This window comes from Triticum dicoccoides, chromosome 5B (assembly GCF_002162155.2).
Source record: "Triticum dicoccoides isolate Atlit2015 ecotype Zavitan chromosome 5B, WEW_v2.0, whole genome shotgun sequence".
NCBI lineage: Eukaryota > Viridiplantae > Streptophyta > Magnoliopsida > Poales > Poaceae > Triticum > Triticum dicoccoides.
Genome location: NC_041389.1, coordinates 404,449,200 through 404,471,924, shown reverse-complemented (window position 1 = coordinate 404,471,924; position 22,725 = coordinate 404,449,200). Strand labels below are relative to the sequence as shown.

The 22,725-nt window shown below is 46.8% G+C and overlaps 1 protein-coding gene across 1 annotated transcript; it reads left to right on the top strand.

Moving 5' to 3' along the window:
• The first annotated feature begins 6,960 nt into the window (after positions 1 to 6,960).
• LOC119309529 (histone H4) lies at positions 6,961 to 7,657 on the top strand. Its single transcript, XM_037585513.1, has one exon. It carries the CDS (start codon positions 7,048 to 7,050, stop codon positions 7,357 to 7,359), a length of 312 nt encoding a protein of 103 aa, XP_037441410.1. The 5' UTR covers positions 6,961 to 7,047; the 3' UTR covers positions 7,360 to 7,657.
• Positions 7,658 to 22,725: the final 15,068 nt, after the last annotated feature.

Sequence of the window (22,725 nt, the reverse complement as noted above, 5' to 3'; positions counted from 1 at the left end):
TACTTTCAAATGAGCACATACCTTGACATGATCTTGAAGGTGTTCAAGATGGACCAGTCAAAGAAGGAGTTCTTGCCTGAGTTGTAAGGTACGAAGTTAAGACTTAAAGCTCGACCTCGGCAGAATAGAGAGAAAGGACGAAGGTCGTCCCCTATGCTTAAGACATAGGCTCTACAATATGCCATGCTGAGTACCGCACCTGAAGTGTGCCTTGCCATGAGTCAGTCAAGGGGTACAAGAGTGATCCAAGAATGGATCACAGGACAGTGGTCAAAGTTATCCTTAGAAATTAGTGGACTAAGGAATTTTTCTCGATTATGGAGGTGGTAAAAGAGTTCATCGTAAAGGGTTACGTCGATGCAAGCTTGACACCTATCCGGATAGCTCTGAGTAGAGATACCGGATACATATAATGGAGCAACAATTTAGAATAGCTCCAAGTAGAGCAGTTATTTGGATTAGCTCCAAATAGAGCGTGGTAGCTGCATCTAGGAGATGACATAGAGATTTGTAAAACACACACGGATCTGAAAGGTTCAGACCGTTGACTAAAACCTCTCTCACAAGCAACATGATCAAACATAAAACTCATTTGAGTGTTAATCACATAGTGATGTGAACTGGACTACTGACTCTAGTAAACTCTTGGGTATTAGTCACATGGCGATGTGACCTATGAGTGTTAATCACATGGCGATGTGAACTAGATTATTGACTCTAGTGCAAGTGGGAGACTGTTGGAAATATGCCCTAGAGGCAATAATAAATAAGTTATTATTATATTTCTTTGTTCATGATAATAGTCTTTTATTCATGCTATAACTGTATTATCCGGAAATCATAATACACGTGTGAATACATAGACCACAATATGTCCCTAGTGAGCCTCTAGTTGACTAGCTCGTTGTGATCAACAGATAGTCATGGTTTCCTGGCTATGGACATTAGATGTCGTTGATAACGGGATCACATCATTAGGAGAATGATGAGATGGACAAGACCCAATCCTAAGCATAGCACAAAGATCGTGTAGTTCGTTTGCTAGAGCTTTGCCAATGTCAAGTATCTCTTCCTTTGACCATGAGATCATGTAACTCCTGGATACCGTAGGAGTGCTTTGGGTGTATCAAACATCACAACGTAACTGGGTGACTATAAAGGTGCACTACAGGTATCTCCGAAAGTATCTATTGTTTTATGCGGATCGAGACTGGGATTTGTCACTCCGTGTAAACGGAGAGGTATCTCTGGGCCCACTCGGTAGGACATCATCATATGCGCAATGTGACCAAGAAGTTGATCACGGGATGATGTGTTACGGAACGAGTAAAGTGACTTGCCGGTAACGAGATTGAACAAGGTATTGGATACCGACGATCGAATCTCGGGCAAGTAAAATACCGATAGACAAAGGGAATTGAATACGGGATTGATTAAGTCCTTGACATCGTGGTTCATCCGATGAGATCATCGTGGAACATGTGGGAGCCAACATGGGTATCCAGATCCCGCTGTTGGTTATTGACCGAAGAACGTCTCGGTCATGTCTACATGTCTCCCGAACCCGTAGGGTCTACACACTTAAGGTTCGATGACGCTAGGGTTATAAAGGAAGCTTGTATGTGGTTACCGAATGTTGTTCGGAGTCCCGGATGATATCCCGGACGTCACGAGGAGTTCCGGAATGGTCCGGAGGTAAAGATTTATATATAGTAAGTCCTATTTCGGCCATCGGGACAAGTTTCGGGGTCATCGGTATTGTACCGGGACCACCGAAAGGGTCCCGGGGGCCCACCGGGTGGGGCCACCTGCCCCGGGGGGCCACATGGGCTGTAGGGGGTGCGCCTTGGCCTACATGGGCCAAGGGCACCAGCCCCAAGAGGCCCATGCGCCTGGGGAATCCCTAAAGGAAGAGTCCCAGCAGGGGAAGGCACCTCCTAGGTGCCTTGGGGGGGGAGGACTCCTCCCCTGGCCGCCGCCCCCTTAGAGATTGGATCTCCTAGCGGCTGGCGCACCCCCCCCTTGGGATCCCTATATATAGTGGGGTAGGAGGGCCTCCCAAACACACCTTATGCCTTTGGTGCAGCCCCTCCCTCTCTCCCAAGTTACTCTCCTCACCCGTGGTGCTTGGCGAAGCCCTGCGGGATTGCCACGCTCCTCCACCACCACCACGCCGTTGTGCTGCTGCTGGATGGAGTCTTCCTCAACCTCTCCCTCTCTCCTTGCTGGATCAAGGCGTGGGAGACGTCACCGGGTTGTACGTGTGTTGAACGCGGAGGTGCCGTCCGTTCGGCACTTGATCATCGGTGATCTGAATCACGACGAGTACGACTCCATCAACCCCGTTCACTTGAACGCTTCCGCTTAGCGATCTACAAGGGTATGTAGATGCACTCTCCTTTCTACTCGTTGCTGGTCTCTCCATAGATAGATCTTGGTGTTACGTAGGAAATTTTTTGAATTTCTGCTACGTTCCCCAACAAGACTAGGCACAGTGGCACGGTGTACCAAGTGGCACCCGGATGGTGGGCTTGGGAACCCTGCTCACATCGTTTGGGGCCGTGAGCGACACCCCGGCCAGATCTCCTTGCGGATGGAACCCGAATAGGCGATAAACCTGGACGAGAGACTTGTGTGGTTAGTCAGGTCGTGGCCGAGACCCTCGCTGGGCTTCTGCTTGAAGGTTGCCGAGTACATGTCGTGTAAACGGCGGTAAGTGGTGAGAGCGTGTGTGAAGAAGTACACCCCTGTAGGGTTAATATGATCTATTCAAATAGCCGTGTCCGCGGTAAAGGACTTCTGGGTTGCCTATACAGTTCATAGACAAGTGAAAGTGGATACTCTAAAATACGAAAGATAAGTGTGAGTGCTATGGATGGTGTTCTCGTAGGGAGACGGTGGCGAATCCATAGTGGTGTATTGATATGGTGAATATGTGGACTCGTGTGCGCCACCTCAAAAGAGTTACTTGCAGTCGTAGTTCAGAATAGTCACTGAGTCAAAGCTGGCTTGCTGCAGTTAAACCCCACCATCCCCTTATTGATAATGATGCATATGTAGTTAGATCTGATGTAAGTCTTGCTGGGTACATTTGTACTCACGTTGCTTAATTTATATTTTTGCAGAGAGACTTCAGTCTCGCTAGTAGTTCCACGTGGACTTCGGCGTTTAGCTTGTTACCTCAGCTACGATCTTTTGCCCTCGGCAGGATCTGGTAGATAGTCAGGCTTCTCAGCCTTTTTCATTTGTAGATGTCTGTACTCAGACATGTTAAGCTTCCGCATGTGCTTTGACTTGTAAGCTCTGATTGTTGGGTCATGAGACCCATGATTGTAATATCTCGCTCGAAGCCTATTGAATAAAATACTTGAGTCATAGAGTCATGTTGTGATGCCATGTTGTATTTGCACATATCGAGCATATTGTGTGTATGTTATTGAAATGCTTGGTATGTGTGGGATCTGTCTACCTAGTTGTTTATCCTTGGTAGCCTCTCTTATCGGGAAATGTCTCCTAGTGCTTCCACTGAGCCATGGTAGCTTGCTACTGCTTCGGAACACTTTGGCTGGCCGGCATGTGTCCTTCTTCGTTTCTGTGTCTGTCCCTTCAGGGAAATGTCACACGGTGTCTACCGGAGTCCTGTTAGCCTGCTACAGCCCGGTTTACCGGAGTCCTGCTAGCCCAGTTGCTACAGCCCGGATTCACTCGCTGATGACCGACACGTTCGTTGTTGGGTCATGTATGCCTGTCCCTGTAAGTTAGTGCCACTTTGGGTTCACGACTAGCCCGGGTTCTTTGTCATATGGATGCTAGCGGCACTATCATATACGTGAGCCAAAATGCGCAAACGGTCCCGGGCCAGGTAAGGTGGCACCCGTGGGAATACCGTGCGTGAGGCCGCAAAGTAATATGATGTGTTACATGCTAGATCGGTGTGACTTAGGATCGGGGTCCTGACAGGGCAGGTTAGAGATTAACAGCAGGCTACCTTCTCCTTGGCTCCAGGAGCCTGAGCTGGTGGCCATGATGGAGGGGTGACGGCGTGGGAGTGTGTGTGCGTGGGCAGCAGTGGCGGCGGTGCTCCCCGTCGGCCTACGCTAACCCTAGATCGGTAGGGATACCGGCGGGGAGCTGAGGCGAATGGTGAACCTCATACTATGTGCGTCCACCCCTCCTCTTTATGTAGCGCGTCGATAGGGGCCCACCAATCAGAGTTCAGTTGGGCACCCCCGATCAGGGCGCGAGTCAAGGGCCCGTCGAACCATTGGGCTCGATCTGGAGGAGATCAACCTAATAGGGCAGTCACATGTCGACGCCCCGCCCAATCCACGACTCGAACAAACTCACGGTACGACATCCAAATTGTGATTTTTTTACCGGTATGTTGCTCTCATTGATATGTTCAAAAAAGATAAAATAAGACGGGGCCGCACGTTTTTTATGACAAGTGTAGTGACGTGAGGATGTCAATTGTAGTTTTTTTTAACACAATACAGATGCAAGCGTTCATATACACGTGCATACACTCACCCTTATGAATGCACACACGCACACCCTCCCCTATGAGCACCTCCGAAACACTAAGCCGACATATCATCTTGAAATGTACGAATTCACCGTAGGCACCTTGTCGTCGACGAGAACGTCTCCTCCCACTGAATGCGTATCACCAAAAATCTTGAAATAAATCCAGAAATAAATGCATGTGGTTGGATGGTTAGAGGGACTTTGACATCCCCATCCCATCAGGGGATGTCAATTGTAGTTGTCAAGCATGACAACTTTTTTTTCGGACGGCAAGTTTCAGTTTATTTTTCTTTTCTTTTTGGATGGTAACTTTAGTTGTAAAAAGTCAGGGTAGAGTGCCTCAGGCCACATGTGTGGCACTTATCATTTGTTTTTTTTTAACGAAAATGTTTGAACTTAGTTATACCATGTTGGTAGGTCTCAATGATTTTTTACCGTAACTTGTGCTCCCATCTATACTACACTGGTGCTCCGACTGTACCACATTTGTGCCTTTTGTGAGGTAAACTTGTGCTTTCTTTTTCCGTGGTACGCTCGTGCTCCCCGCTCTGTGCACTATGTACTGCTCCTACACTCACTTGTGCTCCTTATGTAGTGCATTTTGTGCATCCCATTATGTAGTGCACTTTGTGTTCCTAGTACGCTCTGTACTCCCCACTGGAGTGCACTTGTGCTCACCGCCTGATGCATTATGTCTCTTCGTCTAAGTGTATTTTTTGCACTCCCCCTGTAATGCGCTATGTGCCCCTGCTATATTGCATTTGTGCTTCCCGCATTGTGCAATAGTGCACTACATGTTTCCCTTTTATCTAGTGCTACATTACATGTTATAGCCACACACTAGAAAATTTGAAAACTAAAAACAAGATAAAAATTCAAAACCGAAAATACCAAGAAAAAAACTTAAAAACCGAACAGAGTTGTAAAACCACAAGCAAAAAACAAAAACAACCATTTTTTTATGGGGGCAGCGTCCAACACGCAACACGTGGTGGCGCCAGAGTGCTTGCCAGACGTGCCCGACCACTACCCCATGAATAGCCCCACCCGAGGCATGCTTTAACTAGTTGCTCCCAGTAAACATTGGGTCGCCTTTGGTTCGAAGGAATTTTGTAGGGATTTCATAGGATGGGATTTCAAATCAAAAGTTCCTTTGGAGCCCTTTGGTTTATGAGAATGAGATTCATATTTCAAAGGAAAAAAAACATTAGCCTGCATTCAATGGAAAAAATCTTATCATATGCATCAGATGGATATCATTTCCCTATAGGAATTGAGATGCATTTCATCTTACTTCCTATGATTTTCCTATTCCTATGACATTTCTATCCTATGAACCAAAGAAGACCTTGGACTCTTTATAAAAAGATGACCAAAGCAGGGCACAACCAAAACCTTCGTCTAGATCCATTATGACCCATCCTTGCCACACAACTCAACATAAAAGGTCAAATCCCATGTATCGTCCGTACGGAGTAAAATCAGCTGCTCAGCTGCGGGACACCCCCCACACGTGGATCTGCCTTAGATGATTGTGTTCAACACAACTTTTTTCTTCTTCACTTTTTGCCCCATTTCTTCATATGGGTTTCTTGTGGGTTTTCATGGGGCCTGTTCTATCCTTTTTTTCTTCTTATGTTGCTTATTTTTATTTTTTACCTTTTCATTTTATGTTTTTAATGCACAAGTTTTTTTCACATGGATGTTTTCTAGAATGCATGATCAATTTCTAATGTTGCACACACATTTTTCATATATAATATGTGAATAATTTTAAATTATATGAACGTTTTGTTTGAAACACACGGACAACTTTGTTAGTTACATGAATATTTTTATGTAAACTACATAAATCTTAAAGTACCTGAACATTTTCTATAAATGCGCAAACACTTCTAAAACTATATAATTTTTTTTGAACCCGTGAACATTTATTTTACATTTCTAAAATTTGTTAAATTTTTTGAGTTATATAAATTTCTATACATTATGTGAACACTGTTTGAACTGCATGGAAATTTTTAAATGATCTAACATGTTTTAGACCGTTGGAATATACAAAAGGGGAAAACAAAATGAAAAAGTAGAGAGAAAAACAAAAACGTAATAAGAAAGAAAAAGATATACGCTACTGCGCCCGGCCCATGTGGGCGCTGTGGGCGAAGAGCCCTTCCCTGCTCGCTAAAATGGATGGGCGGAAAGATTCCCGCGCTATTTTCCGCTGCCACGCCCTCCAAACCGCACCCCGCCGATCCGCGCTTCCTCTGATCAACCAATAGCAGCCAACCTCTCCCCATCCAACGGCTCAACCCATCGCTCGCACACTTCACGCGGATCAGTCCCCAATCCGACGGCCCGCGCATCCCCCCTCTCTCCCTCCCAGTACCCAGCTCTATATAACCCCCTCCACCAGCCTCGCAGCAACCCAAACCAATTCGGCTCCATCCCTCCCACAGAAAAATCCCCAATTCCTTCGTCTTCCTCTTCGCGGACGCACACAGCAGAGCAGACAACGAGAAGATGTCCGGGCGCGGCAAGGGCGGCAAGGGGCTGGGCAAGGGCGGGGCGAAGCGGCACAGGAAGGTGCTGCGGGACAACATCCAGGGGATCACCAAGCCGGCGATCCGGCGGCTGGCGCGGAGGGGCGGCGTGAAGCGCATCTCCGGGCTCATCTATGAGGAGACCCGCGGCGTGCTCAAGATCTTCCTCGAGAACGTCATCCGCGACGCCGTCACCTACACCGAGCACGCGCGCCGCAAGACCGTCACCGCCATGGACGTCGTGTACGCGCTCAAGCGCCAGGGCCGCACCCTGTACGGCTTCGGCGGTTAGGGGATAGCTAGCTAGGCTTCAGTGTGTCTACCAGGTCGCTGCTCCGCGAATGCTTGTGCCTGTGGTTTAATTTAATGCTTGTTGTGAGGAAGTGCTACCTGGATTTGTTTCTCTGTTCAATATCGTCAGTTCAGTCATTGCTTCTGATTTGACACCGTTTGAGTTTGTGAAATTCTTTTCATTCGGTCCTGCAAATCTAACTTGGCAAATTTGTCATCTGGATTTGTTTACCATTTGCGTTTTTTGCATCTCTAGATTGTAATATGAATTTCTGAAACTAAATTGCAGTGTGATTTTCTCTTGAGTATGCTCATAGCTGCTACTGGAACTGTACTCTGACGCTATGAAAGCATTTACTCTGTAATAGGCAACATCTCCGAGACAATTCCTGCTGCAAGCTCAGGTGGTGGCATGAAAAGTTATTTTATCCCAAGTTACAAGAAAATAAAATAAAAAACCTGTAAAGAAAAGGATTTTTTTTTTTGGTTAACGCGTCCGGCATACAGAACTTGACCTGTTCTGGCACCAATGGTTGCCTTTAGAACGACACAGTATTTCTTCTTGTTTTGCTAATTTTGTAAATCTAAGCAACATAAGATTTGCACACTACTTGGTCAAGAAATCACAGTATTTTGGTATTTCAGCATTAACAACTTCAGTTTCTTGTATTCAGGTTATATAAAGTGATTTCAGAATGGGAACTGTTGGAGTACAAGACTACTGTACTGAAGTTTTAACAAAAAATCATGCCTCAAGAACTAATATGAGTTCTTTGTCTGGGAGAATACCTCAGAGCACCCTCCACCAAATGACCCGGACTTTAGGTACAACACGAAGCTTCCAAACCACAGTCCATCGATGTGAGGTTTCTGTAATCCCCCCTTCCTCCGGAGAAGTAAGATCGTTGCGAGTCACTAGAGGATGACCATATTTTGCAAAAGTCCATGCTAATGAGTCTTCACAACCAGATGGATTGAGAGGGGTATTAAGATTAGCTTCGGCGCCTGGGTTGAAAAAGTTTTCGCAAAAAACTTCCAAGTTCTAATTTTCCATATAGTCGTCAATCAGGTACGGAACATTGTTAAGTGGGGGTAACACCCGTTTGCCCTATTGGCTTCAAAGTAGCATTGTTCATAAGCAAAGGGTCTATCCATGTCGAGGTCGTTATACCATCACCAACCTGATGGATTAGACTAGTCTACGTTGCCTTCTTTCCAGCCTTGATGGTCGTCCAAGTTGCCGACGCATGCGGTGGAGTTGTGGCATGAAGAAAATTCGAGTGGGGGAAATATTTACCCTGCAACACTCTAACATAAAGGAACTCCGAAGTAGTCAACAAGCGCCAACCATGTTTACTCACCATTGCTAAGTTAAGACAATGGAAGTCCGTGAATCCCATCCGGCCCTTGATTTTTTGTTCAACAAGCTTCTCCCATGATATCCAACGTAGGGATCTTTTATCCACAGAGTTCGCTCAACAATATTTTTCGATGCATGATGTTAAACCTTTGGATAGCTTCTTAGTTAATACACTCATACTTGTAAGTTGGGCTGACATGAATAATTGATTTAGTAAGAACCTCTCTAGCCTCACATGCTAGATTCTTGCTCGACCATCCCTGCATTTTGCTGTGACTTCTCTCATTTATGTGATGAAAAGTACCACTAGTAATTCTGCCAACCGATGTCGGAAGTCCTAGATAGTGTTGTGAAAATGCTTCAACAGAAATACCAAGTGTATGTTTCAAGGACTCCCGGAATGGTTGCAAAGTGTTTCCACCAAAAAAGATAGAGTTCTCCCGGTAATTGCCTGCCTTGAACACTTAGCATAGACCTAGATAATCTCATTGAGTTTGTATGCACTTTTTGCCTTAGCGTTGAGAAAGATCAATCTGTCATCAATAAATAACAAATGATTAACCCAAGGTGCATGGACGTATGCCTCTATTCAATACGTGCTCCACCAAAATGATTCAGTAATGAACTAAGGCCTTGAGCACAAAGAAGGAATATATACGGTGACATGGGGTCCCCTTGACGGAGTCATCTGGGTGGAGTGAAATATGGTAAGAAATCATTGTTCATCTTTATAGTGAACCTCACCGAGGTCATACATTTCATCACCAATCTGGCAAACAATCATTGAAGCCTAATTTGTACATGATAACCTCAAGATAATGCCACTCGACCCTATCATAGGCTTTGATCATATCCAATTTAATGGCACAACAAGCATTTTTGCCTTTCTTCCGCCTCTTAGTAGCATGAACACTCTCATAGGCTACAAGCACATTATTCATGCTCAAACGACCCAGTACAAAAGCCCTTTGTTCTTCCCCTATAACCTCATCAAGAATAACTCGAACCCTGTCAGCCATATCATTGACAACAATTTTATATAAAACATGGCATAGAGGTATAGGCCGGTAATAAGAGATTTTTTGTGGGTGCCGTATGATACGTCTCCAACGTATCTATAATTTTTGATTGTTCCACGCTATTATATTATCCATTGGATGTTTTATATGCATCAATATGCTATTTTATATTATTTTTGGGACTAACCTATTAACCTAGGGCCCAGTGCCAGTTTCTATTTTTTTTTCTTGTTTTTGAGTTTCGCAGAAAAGGAATATCAAGCGGAGTCCAAATGAGCTGAAAATTCACGGTGATTTTTATGGACCAGAAGAAGCCCCCGAAGCAAAAGAGTTGGGCCAGAAGAGTCCTGAGTCAACGACAAGGGTGGAGGGCGCGCCCACCCCCTAGGGCGCGCCCCTGCCTTCTCGCTAACTTGTGGACCCTCCTGACGTGAAACCGATGACAAAAATTCCTATAAATCCAGAAACCCCCAGAAAGAAACCTAGATTGGGAGTTCCGCCACCGCAAGCCTCTATAGCCACAAACAACCAATTGGGAGCCCGTTCCGGCACCCTGCCGGAGGGGGAAACCATCACCGGTGGCCATCTTCATCATCCCGGCGCTCTCCATGACGAGGAGGGAGTAGTTCACCCTCGGGCTGAGGGTATGTACCGGTAGCTATGTGTTTGATCTCTCTCTCTCTCTCTCTCTCCCTCGTGTTCTTGATTTGGCATGATCTTGATGTACCGTGAGCTTTGTTACTATAGTTGAATCATACGGTGTTTCTCCCCCTCTACCTTCTTGTGATGAATTGAGTTTTACCTTTGAGGTTTCACTATTATTGGATTTGAGAACACTTGATGTATGTCTTGCGTGGGATACCCGTGGTGACAATGGGGTGCTCTATTGATTCACTTGATGTATGTTTTGTCACTCAACTCGCGGATTCCCGAGGTGACATTGGGGTAATCTATGCATAGGGGTTGATGCATGTTTTCATCCTTGTTTCTCCGGTAGAAATCTTGGGGCACTCATTGAGGTTCTTTATGTTGGATTGAATATTATGAATCTGAAGTTGTTTGATGCATAACGTATAATTGACCCACGGATTCTTGTGGTGAAATTGGAGTACCTAGGTGACATTAGGGTTGATTGGTGTGTGTCATATGGTGTTATTTTACTATGAACTCTAGGGCTGTTTTGTGACACTTATAGGAATAGCTCAATGGATTGATCGGAAAGAATAACTTTGAGGTGGTTTCGTACCCTACAAGCAATTTCATCTTATGTTCTCCGCGATAAGAACTTTGGTGTGACTTTTGTCGCACGTTGAGGGATTGCCATATGATCTAATTATATTATCATTGTTGAGAGAACTTGCACTAGTGAAAGTATGAACACTAGGCCTTGTTTCCAAGCATTGCAATACCGTTTTCGCTCACTTTTACTACTTGCTACCTTGCTGTTTTTATATTTTCAGATTACAAAAACCTATATCTACCATCCATATTACACTTATCACCATCTCTTCGCCGAACTAGTCCACCTATACAATTTACCATTGTATTGGGTTGTGTTGGGGACACAAGAGACTCTTTGTTATTTGGTTGCAGGGTTGTTTGATAAAGACCATCTTCATCCTACGCCTCCCACGGATTGATAAACCTTAGGTCATCCTTGAGGAAAATTTGCTACTGTCCTACAAAACTCTGCGCTTGGAGGCCCAACACGAGTCTTGATACATCTCCAACGTATCTATAATTTATGAAGTATTCATGCCATGTTTACAATAATTTTATATGATTTTTGTATGATTTGATTAGAACTAACCCGGACTGATGCTGTTTTTAGCAGAACTACCGTGGTGTTGTTTTTTGTGCAGAAATAAAATTTCTCACAATGCGATGAAAATCAATGGAGAATTTTTGTGGAAAATATAAAAAATACTGGAACAAAGAGTTACTGGAGGGGAGTCCCGTGGGCCCCATGAGGGTGGAGGGCGCGCCCCCTGCCTCGTGGACTCTCCGTGGCCCCCCTGACTTGTTCTCAATGCCAATCTCTCCTATAAATACCCAAACCTCGAGAACTTAACCTAGAATGGAAGTTCCGCCGCCGCAAGCCTCTATAGCCACGAGAAATCAATCTAGGCCTTCTTTGGCCATGGGGAAGGATCCTGGAGGGGCCATCATCACCATGAAGGCCAAGGACCAGAGGGGGAACCTCTCCCCATCCAGGGGGAGGCCATGGAGGAGGAAGCACAGTGGGGAGAACCTCTCCTCCTCTCTCTCGGTGGCGCCGGAGTGCCATCGGGAGGGGAATCATCGCCGCGGTGATCGTCTTCATCAACATCACCATCATCATCACCATCCTCATCTCTTTTACCCGGTCCACTCTCCCGCACCCCGCTGTAATCCCTACTTGAACATGGTGCTTTATGCCACATATTATGATCCAATGATGTGTCTCCATCCTATGATGTTTTGAGTAGATATCCTTTGTCTTTGGGTTGATTGATGATCTATATTGGTATGAGTTGTATGTTTTTTTGGTGCTGTCCTATTGTGCCCTCCGTGTTGCGCAAGAGTGAGGGATTCCCGCTGTAGGGTGTTGCAATACGTTCATGATTTGCTTATAGTGGGTTGCTTGAGTGAGAAAAGCATAAACCCGAGTAAGGGGGTTGTTGTGTATGGGATAAAGGGGACTTGATATGTTAATGCCATGGTTAGGTTTTACCTTAATGATCTTTAGTAGTTGCGGATGCTGGCTAGAGTTCCAATCATAAGTGCATATGACCCAAGAAGAGAAAGTATGTTAGCTTATGCCTCTCCCTCATATGAAATTGCAATAGTGATTACCGGTCTTGTTAACAGTTGCCTAGGATAATTCCGCACACCGACCCATCATTATTCCACACTCGCTATTTGTAATATTTAGTAATATATTCTAACTTTATGATAACAACACCTAATTTTATATTTTAGCTCTCCGATATCATGCAAAGTTATCCTCTTCATACCCACAACATTGTTTTATTTCTCGTTTCTAGTTGGGACCAAACGTTCGGTGTACGTAAAGTTGTTTCAGTGACAAATAGGACTTGAGAGAATATTGATCTTGGCTTTAGCTCCTTGTGGGTCCGACACTCCATACTTATCACTTCCAACTTTGGAAATTTCTATGATGATTCCCTGCACTTGGGGATTATCAAGCTCTTTTCTTGCGCCGTTGCCGAGGAGCAATAGCGTGGGGTTGATATTCTCGTGTGTGCTTGTTTGCTTTCATCACTAAGTAGATTTCGTTTTCCCTTTTTATTTATGTTTAGTTGTGGGTAAAACATACATTTTTTTAAATAATGAAAATACAAAAAGATTCACTTGCCTCATATGCCTAAAAAGTTTTTTCGAAAAGAGAAGTGATTGGAAAGTTATACATTGGAGAAGTGAGGGTCGACCTTGAACACTTGTGTTCATGCTCATGGAAACAATGTAGAATTTTTCATGGAAGATTCTATGAAAATAATTATACCCTTGTATATATCCATTGTATTATAAAAATAATGTGCCAAGCTTTGATTTTAGGATGATTAGATTGCTTGTTTACTTTGTGAAGTGCAAAATAGAAACTTTAGCTGTAGCACGTGAATTTACATTTTTTTACTGGAAAGTCAAATGGGTCTGAAACTTTTTGCACATTACTTTTGTACAATTTGTTTAAATTATCATATTTTTTTAGATTTTTGGACTTACAGAAGTATAAGAAATTTCCAGATTACTACAGATTGTCCTGTTTTTGATAGATTCTGTTTTCTATGTGTTGTTCGTTTATTTTGATGAATCTATGGGTAGTATCGGGGGGTATGAACCATGATGAAGTTGGAATACAGTAGATATAGTGATAATATGAAATTGGAATGACTTTACAACAATAACTAAAGGTAGTGATTTGCTTTATTATACTAACGGATCTCATCAAGTTTTTGTTAAGTTTTGTGTGGATGAAGTGTTCGAAGAACGAGGAGTTACCGATCCGAGAAGAATAAAGAGAGGCAAGAGTTCAAGCTTGGGGATGCCCAAGGCACCCCAAGTAAATATTTCAAGGATACTCAAGCATCTAAGCTTGGGGATGCCCCGGTTGGCATCCCATCTTTCTTCTTCAACAATTATGGGTATACCTCAGTTTTTGTTTTGTTCACATGATTTGTGTCCTTTGTGTTTTTCTTTTTTCTTTAAGAACCATGCTAGTATGAGATAGCCCTTCATTGATTTATAGAATGCTTCATGTGTTTCACTTATATCTTTTGAGTATGATCTTATAGAATTGCTCTTTGTGCTTCACTTAAATCTTTTGAGTATGGTTTTATAGAATGCTTCGTGTGCTTCACTTATATATTTTGAGCTTGGATATTGGTTAGTCTATATTAATTGTAGAATGTGTCAGTGTTTTGGGAACAGGGGTCCCAGACTTGCCTGCCTGCGGCTGAAAGCACAAGTGCTCCCTGGGTGATTTTGGTAATTAATGTCAACATATCTCTTGTTGGACTAACACTTTTACCCAGTATGTTTCAGACAAGTTCAACAATGGAGTGGCATGGACTAGAGGATGTGGAACCCCTTCAAGATGCTAAGGACAAAGGATTGGCTCAAGCTCCAAGAACAAGACTCTACATTTTCCATTTTAGTGATCCAAGATCACATTGAGTCTATAGGAAAAGCCAATACTATCAAGAGGGGATGAGGTGTTGCTTAATGGCTTGCTTGCTCAAAGTGCTTAGTGATATGCTCCAAAGCCTTCAACTACTTTCTCACATCCACATATGTCCCAAACCAAAAGTCTAACTTGGCCCCACCAATTCTTTCTATCCGGCGCCACTGAGTTCAGATGTCTTAGCCACTGCCACAAACCCTAGGCAAATCGGTCTCACCGATAGGGATCTCGGTCTCACCGAGATGGGATTGTAATCTCTCTGTGTATGTCCATTACCAAAATCGGTCCCACCGAGTTTGTGTAATCGGTACTACCGAGATTACAATGCAAGCTCTCTGGTTAACTTATTGCCAAAATCGGTCCTACCGAGTTTGTGTAATCGGTCAAACCGAGTTTGCCTGACCAACTCTCTGGTTAGCTTATTACCAAAATCGGTCCCACCGAGTTTGTGTAATCGGTCTCACCGAGATTACGTTATGCCCTAACCCTAACCATATCGGTCCTACCGAGTTGCATGTCGGTCCCACCGAAAGTCCTAACGGTCACTAGATTTGCTGAATCGGTCCGACTGAGTTTATCAATTCGGTCCCACCGAGTTTGGCAAGTTGTGTGTAACGGTTAGATTTTGTGTGGAGGCTATATATACCCCTCCACCTCCTCTTCATTCATGGAGAGAGCCATCAGAACGAACCTACACTTCCAACTTGCTGCTTCTGAGAGAGAACCACCTACTCATGTGTTGAGGCCAAGATATTCCATTCCTACCATATGAATCTTGATCTCTAGCCTTCCCCAAGTTGCTTTCCACTCAAATCTTCTTTCCACCAAATCCAAATCCTATGGGAGAGAGTTGAGTGTTGGGGAGACTATCATTTGAAGCACAAGAGCAAGGAGTTCATCATCAACACACCATTTGTTACTTCTTGGAGAGTGGTGTCTCCTAGATTGGCTAGGTGTCACTTGGGAACCTCCGACAAGATTGTGGAGTTGAACCAAGGAGTTTGTAAGGGCAAGGAGATCGCCTACTTCGTGAAGATCTACCGCTAGTGAGGCAAGTTCTTCGTGGGCGACGGCCATGGTGGGATAGACAAGGTTGCTTCTTCGTGGACCCTTCATGGACTCGCTCAACCGTTACCCTTCGTGGCTTGAAGTCTCCATCAACGTGGATGTACGATAGCACCACCTATCGGAACCACGACTCAAAAATCACCATGTCTCCAAATTGCGTTTGAATTCTCCAAACCCTTCCCTTTACATTCTTGCAAGTTGCATGCTTTACTTTCCGCTGCTCATATACTCTTTGCATGCTTGCTTGATATGTATTATGAGTGTTAAACTTGTGCCTAAACTCCACTCCAACTTAAAGAAGTTAAAAACTGCAACCTTTGGTACTTAGTGTCTAATCACCCCCTGAGGGAGTTCCGGACTAGGGGGTGTCCAGATAGCCGAACTATCATCATCGGCCGGACTCCAAGACTATGAAGATAAAAGATTGAAGACTTCGTCCCGTGTCCGGATGGGACTTTCCTTGGCGTGGAAGGCAAGCTTGGCGATACGGATATGTAGATCTCCTACCATTGTAACCGACTCTGTGTAACCCTAGCCCTCTTCGGTGTCTATATAAACCGGATGGCTTTAGTCCGTAGGACGAACAACAATCATACCATAGGCTAGCTTCTAGGGTTTAGCCTCCTTGATCTCGTGGTAGATCTACTCTTGTAACACACATCATCAATATTAATAAAGCAGGACGTAGGGTTTTACCTCCATCAAGAGGGCCCGAACCTGGGTAAAACATCGTGTCCCTCGTCTCCTGTTACCATCCGCCTAGACGCACAGTTCGGGACCCCCTACCCGAGATCCGCCGGTTTTGACACTGACATTGGTGCTTTCATTGAGAGTTCCTCTGTGTCGTCGCCAATAGGCTCGATGGCTTCTTCGATCGTCATCAACGATGCAGTCCCGGGTGAGACCTTCCTCCCCGGGCAGATCTTTGTATTCGGCGGCTTTGCACTGCGGGCCAATTCGCTTGGCCATCTAGCGCAGATCGGAAGCTACGCCCCTGGCCGTCAGGTCAGATTTGGAAGTTTGAACTTCACGGCCGACATCCGTGGGGACTTGATCCTCGATGGATTCGAGCCACAACCAAGCGTGCCGCACTGTCACGATGGGCATGATTTAGCTCTGCTGCCAGACAGTACCCCAGAGGCCGTGCTCGAGCCCGCTCCGATCTTCAATTCGGAGCCGGCTGCACAGATCGAGGACGGATGGCTAGACATCGCCTCGGGGGCTGCAACCTCTACGGCGATAGAGCCAAACACTGATCTTGTCCCTCACATAGCTCATGACTCCGAGGTGTCGGACTCCTTGCCGGACTCCGAACCTCCCGCGCCCTCACCAATCGAATCCGGTTGGGCGTCGATCATAGAGTTTACTGCCTCGGACATCTTTCAACACTCACCTTTCGGCGACATCTTGAGTTCGCTAAAGTGCCTCTCGTTATCAGGAGAGCCCTGGCCGGATTGCGGTCAGGACGGTTGGGATGCGGATGACGAAGAAATTCAAAGCCCACCCACCACCCACTCAATAGCCACTGTCAATGATCTAACCGACATGCTAAACTACGACTCCGAAGACATCGACGGTATGGACAACGATGCCGGAGACGACCAAGAACCAGCGCCTACCGGGCACGGGAAAGCCACCCCAACTCACGACGTATACATGGTGGATACACCAAACGGAAGCGATAATGAGGAAAAACGGGACGTGGCGAAGGACAACTCCCCCAACAAACAACCAAAACGGCGCCGCAAGCGCCGCCCGAAGACCGGCCTCGATAAAAACGGCACCCATACGGACCCGGCCTTAGAGCAGGGCGAAGCAGTGGACGACGCACATGCCACCGAGCAGCCATCTGAACATGATGAACTAGGCAGGCAACCCATCCCTGTCAAAGATGATCTCACATCACCAGAGCATACGAATCTTCATAAAAGGCTCATCGCCACGGCAAGAAGTTTGAAGAAGCAAAAGCGGAAGCTCAAAACAGCGGAGGACGCACTCAGAATGAGATGGAGCAAAGTACTCAACAACGCAGATAAACATGGCGCTAGTCACCAGACAAAGAGCTACCCGAAGCGCAAGCTGTTGCCCAAATTTGACGAGGAGGCCTTAGAGCCCCCGCAGTCAAAAAAGAAAGAAGCCGCCTGGCCAGATAGACGACCAGATGACAGGCCAAGAGCAACAAGGGGCGCCGCACACAAACCGGCACACGATCAGCATAAAGATCCTCGAAAAAAGGACGACCTAGTCAGATCAATTTATGGGCCAAAAAAGAAGACTCCAGGAAGCAACATAACCCGCAGAGCATCTGAAGACAACGGCACACCCAAATACAGGGGCGCCGCACACCCACTATGTTTCACCGACGAGGTACTGGATCATGGATTTCCAGCGGGATTCAAACCCGTAAACATAGAAGCATATGACGGAACGACAGACCCCGGAGTCTGGATTGAGGATTATATCCTACACATACATATGGCCAGAGAAGACAATCTCCATGCCATAAAAAACCTACCCCTCAAGCTCAAAGGGCCAGCTCGGCATTGGCTTAAAAGCCTCCCAGAAAATACCATTAGAAGTTGGGAAGAGCTTGAAGATGCGTTTCGAGCAAATTTTCAAGGGACTTATGTCCGCCCTCCGGATGCAGACGATTTAAGTCACATAACTCAACAGCCCGGAGAGTCAGCACGCAAATTCTGGAACAGGTTCCTCACTAAAAAGAACCAAATACTCGACTGTCCGGACGCTGAAGCCTTAGCAGCCTTTAAACACAACGTCCGGGACGAATGGCTCGCCAGACACCTCGGCCAGGAAAAACCAAGAACAATGGCCACACTAACAAGCCTCATGACCCGCTTTTGCGCGGGGGAAGACAGCTGGCTGGCTAGATGCAGCACCAGCGACCCGAGTACATCCGAAGTCAGGGATGGAAATGGGAAATCTCGACGCAGAAATGATCAGCGCTAAAATAAGGAAAATGGCCCAAACAGTATGGCGGTCAACGCCGGATTCAAAAACTCGCGGCCGAACAACAAAACGCTGTCCCTCAAGGACAACAGTGACGAGCTATCCAACCTAAACAATATTCTAGACAGGCTATGTCAAATACATGGTACCTCCGGAAAGCCTGCAAACCATACCCACAGAGATTGTTGGGTCTTCAAGCAGTCCAGCTGACTTAACGCCGAACACAAGGGGCTCGATACACCAAGCGAAAGTGACGAACCCCAAAAGCAGCACTCCGAAAAACAGAAGACTTTCCCACTAGAAGTCAAAACAGTGAACTCACTCCATGTGATAACACGACAACACAGCGCGGCTCCTGCCATATCAGGACACCGTTCGCAGAATGGGATAGACCCTACCAACATTCGCCATAACAGCACTCCCTTTAAAGGAGCAACGCCAGGCCTTTAAGCCAATTATACAGGCTCTGTACCACTAGAGGTTGTGTTCGGTTCATCCGACAACCGCCGTCGTGAAAGGCTCACTCTTCATCGCGCCCCATTATACAGTGGCCATCAAGCACTACTGGGATGCAAAGCTTTCGCCCGCTTCAACGCCATACCACACTACACGTCTCCTATACTTACAATGCCCGGTCCACGCGGCATAATCTCATTAAAGAGTAAATACGAGTGTTCCTCGACCACGGAGAGCGTGGGGCCCCTAAACACATGTCATTCAGACCCCGGACATGGTTAGGCGAGTCCATCGTAAATAAACAAGGGGCTTCCCAGCCGCATACCCCCTTTATAAGGGGCCGCGCGTTTCAGCGATGAGAGCCAATAAAGCTCAACTTTCTTTATCTACCAAAGTATACTTTATTTTAACACAACTTTTGCACGATACTTCTTAGAAACTAAGTCCTTCTCTTTTACAGATGAAGCACGTGCTACACCCATCCAGGACACAGCACAATGGAGACACAGGCGCAGACGTGCAGCAGGGACCCGTTGCAAGGATTCTTTTCAGATTAAGACCCTGCGTAAACCTTTCTTACTATCTCTTATTGATACACATCCCCTGGTTTCCTACCATAGCCGAGGAGGAGGCTGGCGTTTTGGCATCGGCCACATCAGAAGTTCCCGTCTGTACCTGGACACTAGGGGCTTAGGGCATTGTTCTGCCCGGTATCATAAAGACCGAACACCTCAGGGAGTGTTCGGGGTCTCGAGTTAGGCCTTATATGCATCAGCTCCGAATCATGTCTTTGGTCAAATGTTGGGTTTGCCCGGCTCCTGTGTTTTGCTGCCTTACGTTCCGTATCATCGACTAACGCGGCACCAGGAGAACTACTGCGATTGTGCCCCGGTTCGGCCGGGCGAGCGCCTCAGTAGAGAAAGCCGAAAACTAACTGTCATGATGTAGCGAGAGACTGGTCAACCACTCGATCGACCATTGGAATGTTTAGAATTCCTTCGCTTTGACGAAGGACCGCTTCCCGGTCAGGCACATACGCACCCCGAGTTCGGAGATGAGCGGTGCCGCCAGGGGCTATATAGTAGCCCCACATTCGAGCTCCTATGGCTGAGTGAAAGTGATAAAGCATTATAGTCCGGTTGCCTAGTTTGCTACACTATCACCTCCTTAAAAGGACCAAGACGTTGGATTAAGTGTGAAAAAGCATTTTTCTTTTTGCAAACACCCCCGCACCATGTGCGTGGGGGCTGAAGCCAAAGACTGCCATCTTTCAGATTATACATAAACATACGGCCGCACAGGAGATAGTTCAATACTTGAACGCACAAGTATAAAAAGCTATTGTATTATAAACATGATCTCAGAAATCATACATGTCATTCAAACATAACATTTTTTGAGCACTGCGACTCTATTAAACGAGCGCCCTGCAGGACTTCCTCAAAATAGTGCTCGATGGGGAACCGGCTTTTATCCGAACCCCGGGATGCAACAGCGGTGGCATCCATCTCAGCCCAGTATGTCTTACCACGGGCGAGAGCCATCCGCGCACCTTCTATACACGCCGACCGCTTCATCGCCCCAATACGCGGCACCGCCCCAAGGAATTGCTGCAACAAGCCAAAATAACTCTTCGGCTTGGGCCTTCCCGGCCACAGATGAGCGACCACATCCGTCATGGCAAGTCTGGACAATCTATTTAGCTCAGCCCACTCAACCAGCCGATCACTCAGCGGAAGTTGGCGCTCCGGACTATGGAATTGAGACCAGAAAATCTCTTCCATTTCGTGATCCTTCTGGCTTCGGAAGTGCACGACTGCGTCCGCCGCACTCGCTGCCAAGTCCAGATAAGGATCCTCCGCACCATACAATCGGCCCAGCTGAGCATACTTCGGATCCGTGAACTTCCTGCGCAGCATAAAGGGCCTTCCAGCCACAATGTCTTGGACCTGACGTAGTTCCTCCTTCATAGCCCGCATCGCACTACGGGCATCCTTGGCTTCAGCGTCGGCCTTCTTCAGGTCCTCTTGCTCCGCTCGGCGTTCTCTTTCAAGAACCTCCTAGCGGTCGGTAGCAACTTTTAAATTCGCGGCCATTCCGGCCATCTCCTCCCTGCTTCGGCAGTGAGCAGCCTTCTCGGCTGCTAGCTCTTCCGCTGCCTTTGAGGCAGCCGCCTTGCTTTTTCTGGCTTGCTCCTTGGCCCGAGCAAGTTCTGCTTGAAGGCCTTCCATAGTAGCAGCACCATCTGCATCAAGCATACAAATTGTAAGGCATGGGCGTCAGCTCCCTTACTAGGCGACCGCGGAGCAACCACGTACCTTGTGACTCATCAAGTCGTTTATTGACCAACGAGATGTCCGCATCCGCAACGTCGATTTGCCTTCTCAGCTCGGCAAATCCATCAGTCCGGCTGGCCACCGGACGATCCGCCACCTGCATAGGAAAGGCGACATTTTATAACTGAGATTATGATCCTTGGCACGCTATCGCTTTCGACAGCATACCAAGTCTCAGGGGCTACTATCTATACAGGGCGCACTTCATGTGCAAAACTGTCAAAAGGTATGTCATTTTTTGCATACCTCAAAGCCCATCAGCAAGCTTCCGACGGCCTCATACAACCCGCTCTCGGTGGACGAGATCCTTTCAATAACCGTACTCATTAATGTGCAGTGATCTTCCGAGATGGACGCCCTCTTAAGTAGATCCCGCAGCTCCACCGGTCGTATTCCAATGGGTGCCGAACTCTCTGGCCCCGCCGGACTCGAGGAGACCCTCCGCGACGACACCTCAGGGTTGTCCGCCCCGCACGATGGGGCGGCAGATGGAGGCGTTTCACTCTCCATCATCTTCGGACGAAGGTCTCCCGAAGATGAGCTGTGCTGAGACGGGCTGAGATCCGAACTACAAGATGAAAACTTCAGTTACCCTTAAAAATTAAGCAGGGGTATCCACTATTACAAAATTCCTCCTTTTCTACTTACGGCTTGCTGGAGGGCTGATTCCTCCGAGGAGACAGTGCGGCCGGGACTCTTCTCGGCACAGGACCTTCCGGTACAGATTTCTTTCCCCGCTTCGAGGCCTTGGCCTCCGGGTCTTCGGAAGCTGTCCTCTTCTCCCCCTGGAAGGAGGGACTCTTGATTACTCCCTTACTGGAAGCCTCCTTGGCAGAGGTGGTAGTTCCCCCGTGCCCCCCTTCACTCTCCTCCGAGGGCGCAACCTCCAACATTTTAATTAGCATGGGATCCTGCGTGGTCTCAGGGAGGGGGGCCGGACACCGTATCAGTTTTGCTAGCGCTATCCACTCCTATCCAAGGGATAGCTGGTTAAAAGGAAAACCCACGATGAATAAACGGACGGTGTGTCCAGACACAGGGCTACTTACTTGAGTATCCGGGCGATTACAGCTTAGGCCAGCGTCCTCGGTCAAGACCGGATGCATCTCTTGCGATCCGAAGAACAGTTTGTACATCTCCATGGGTGTCAAACCCATGAAGTGTTGAAGAGATCGTGGCCCCTCCGGATTAAATTCCCACAGGCAAAGGGGGCGACGTTTGCAGGGCAGTAGGCGCCGGATCAGCATAACCTGTACTACTGCGACCAGATTGATCTCCCTTTCTTGGAGGCCTCGAATCCGGTCCTGCAAAAGGGGTACGTCTTTAGGCGGCCCCCAGTCACGCCCCTTGTTGACCCATGACGTCAACTGTGGTGGAGGGCCCGAGCGGAAGACGGGCAGCGGCCTCTGCCTGCTGCCCCTGGGAGCGGTGATATAGAACCACTCCTGTTGCCACACGCCGAGCTCCTCTTGAAAAG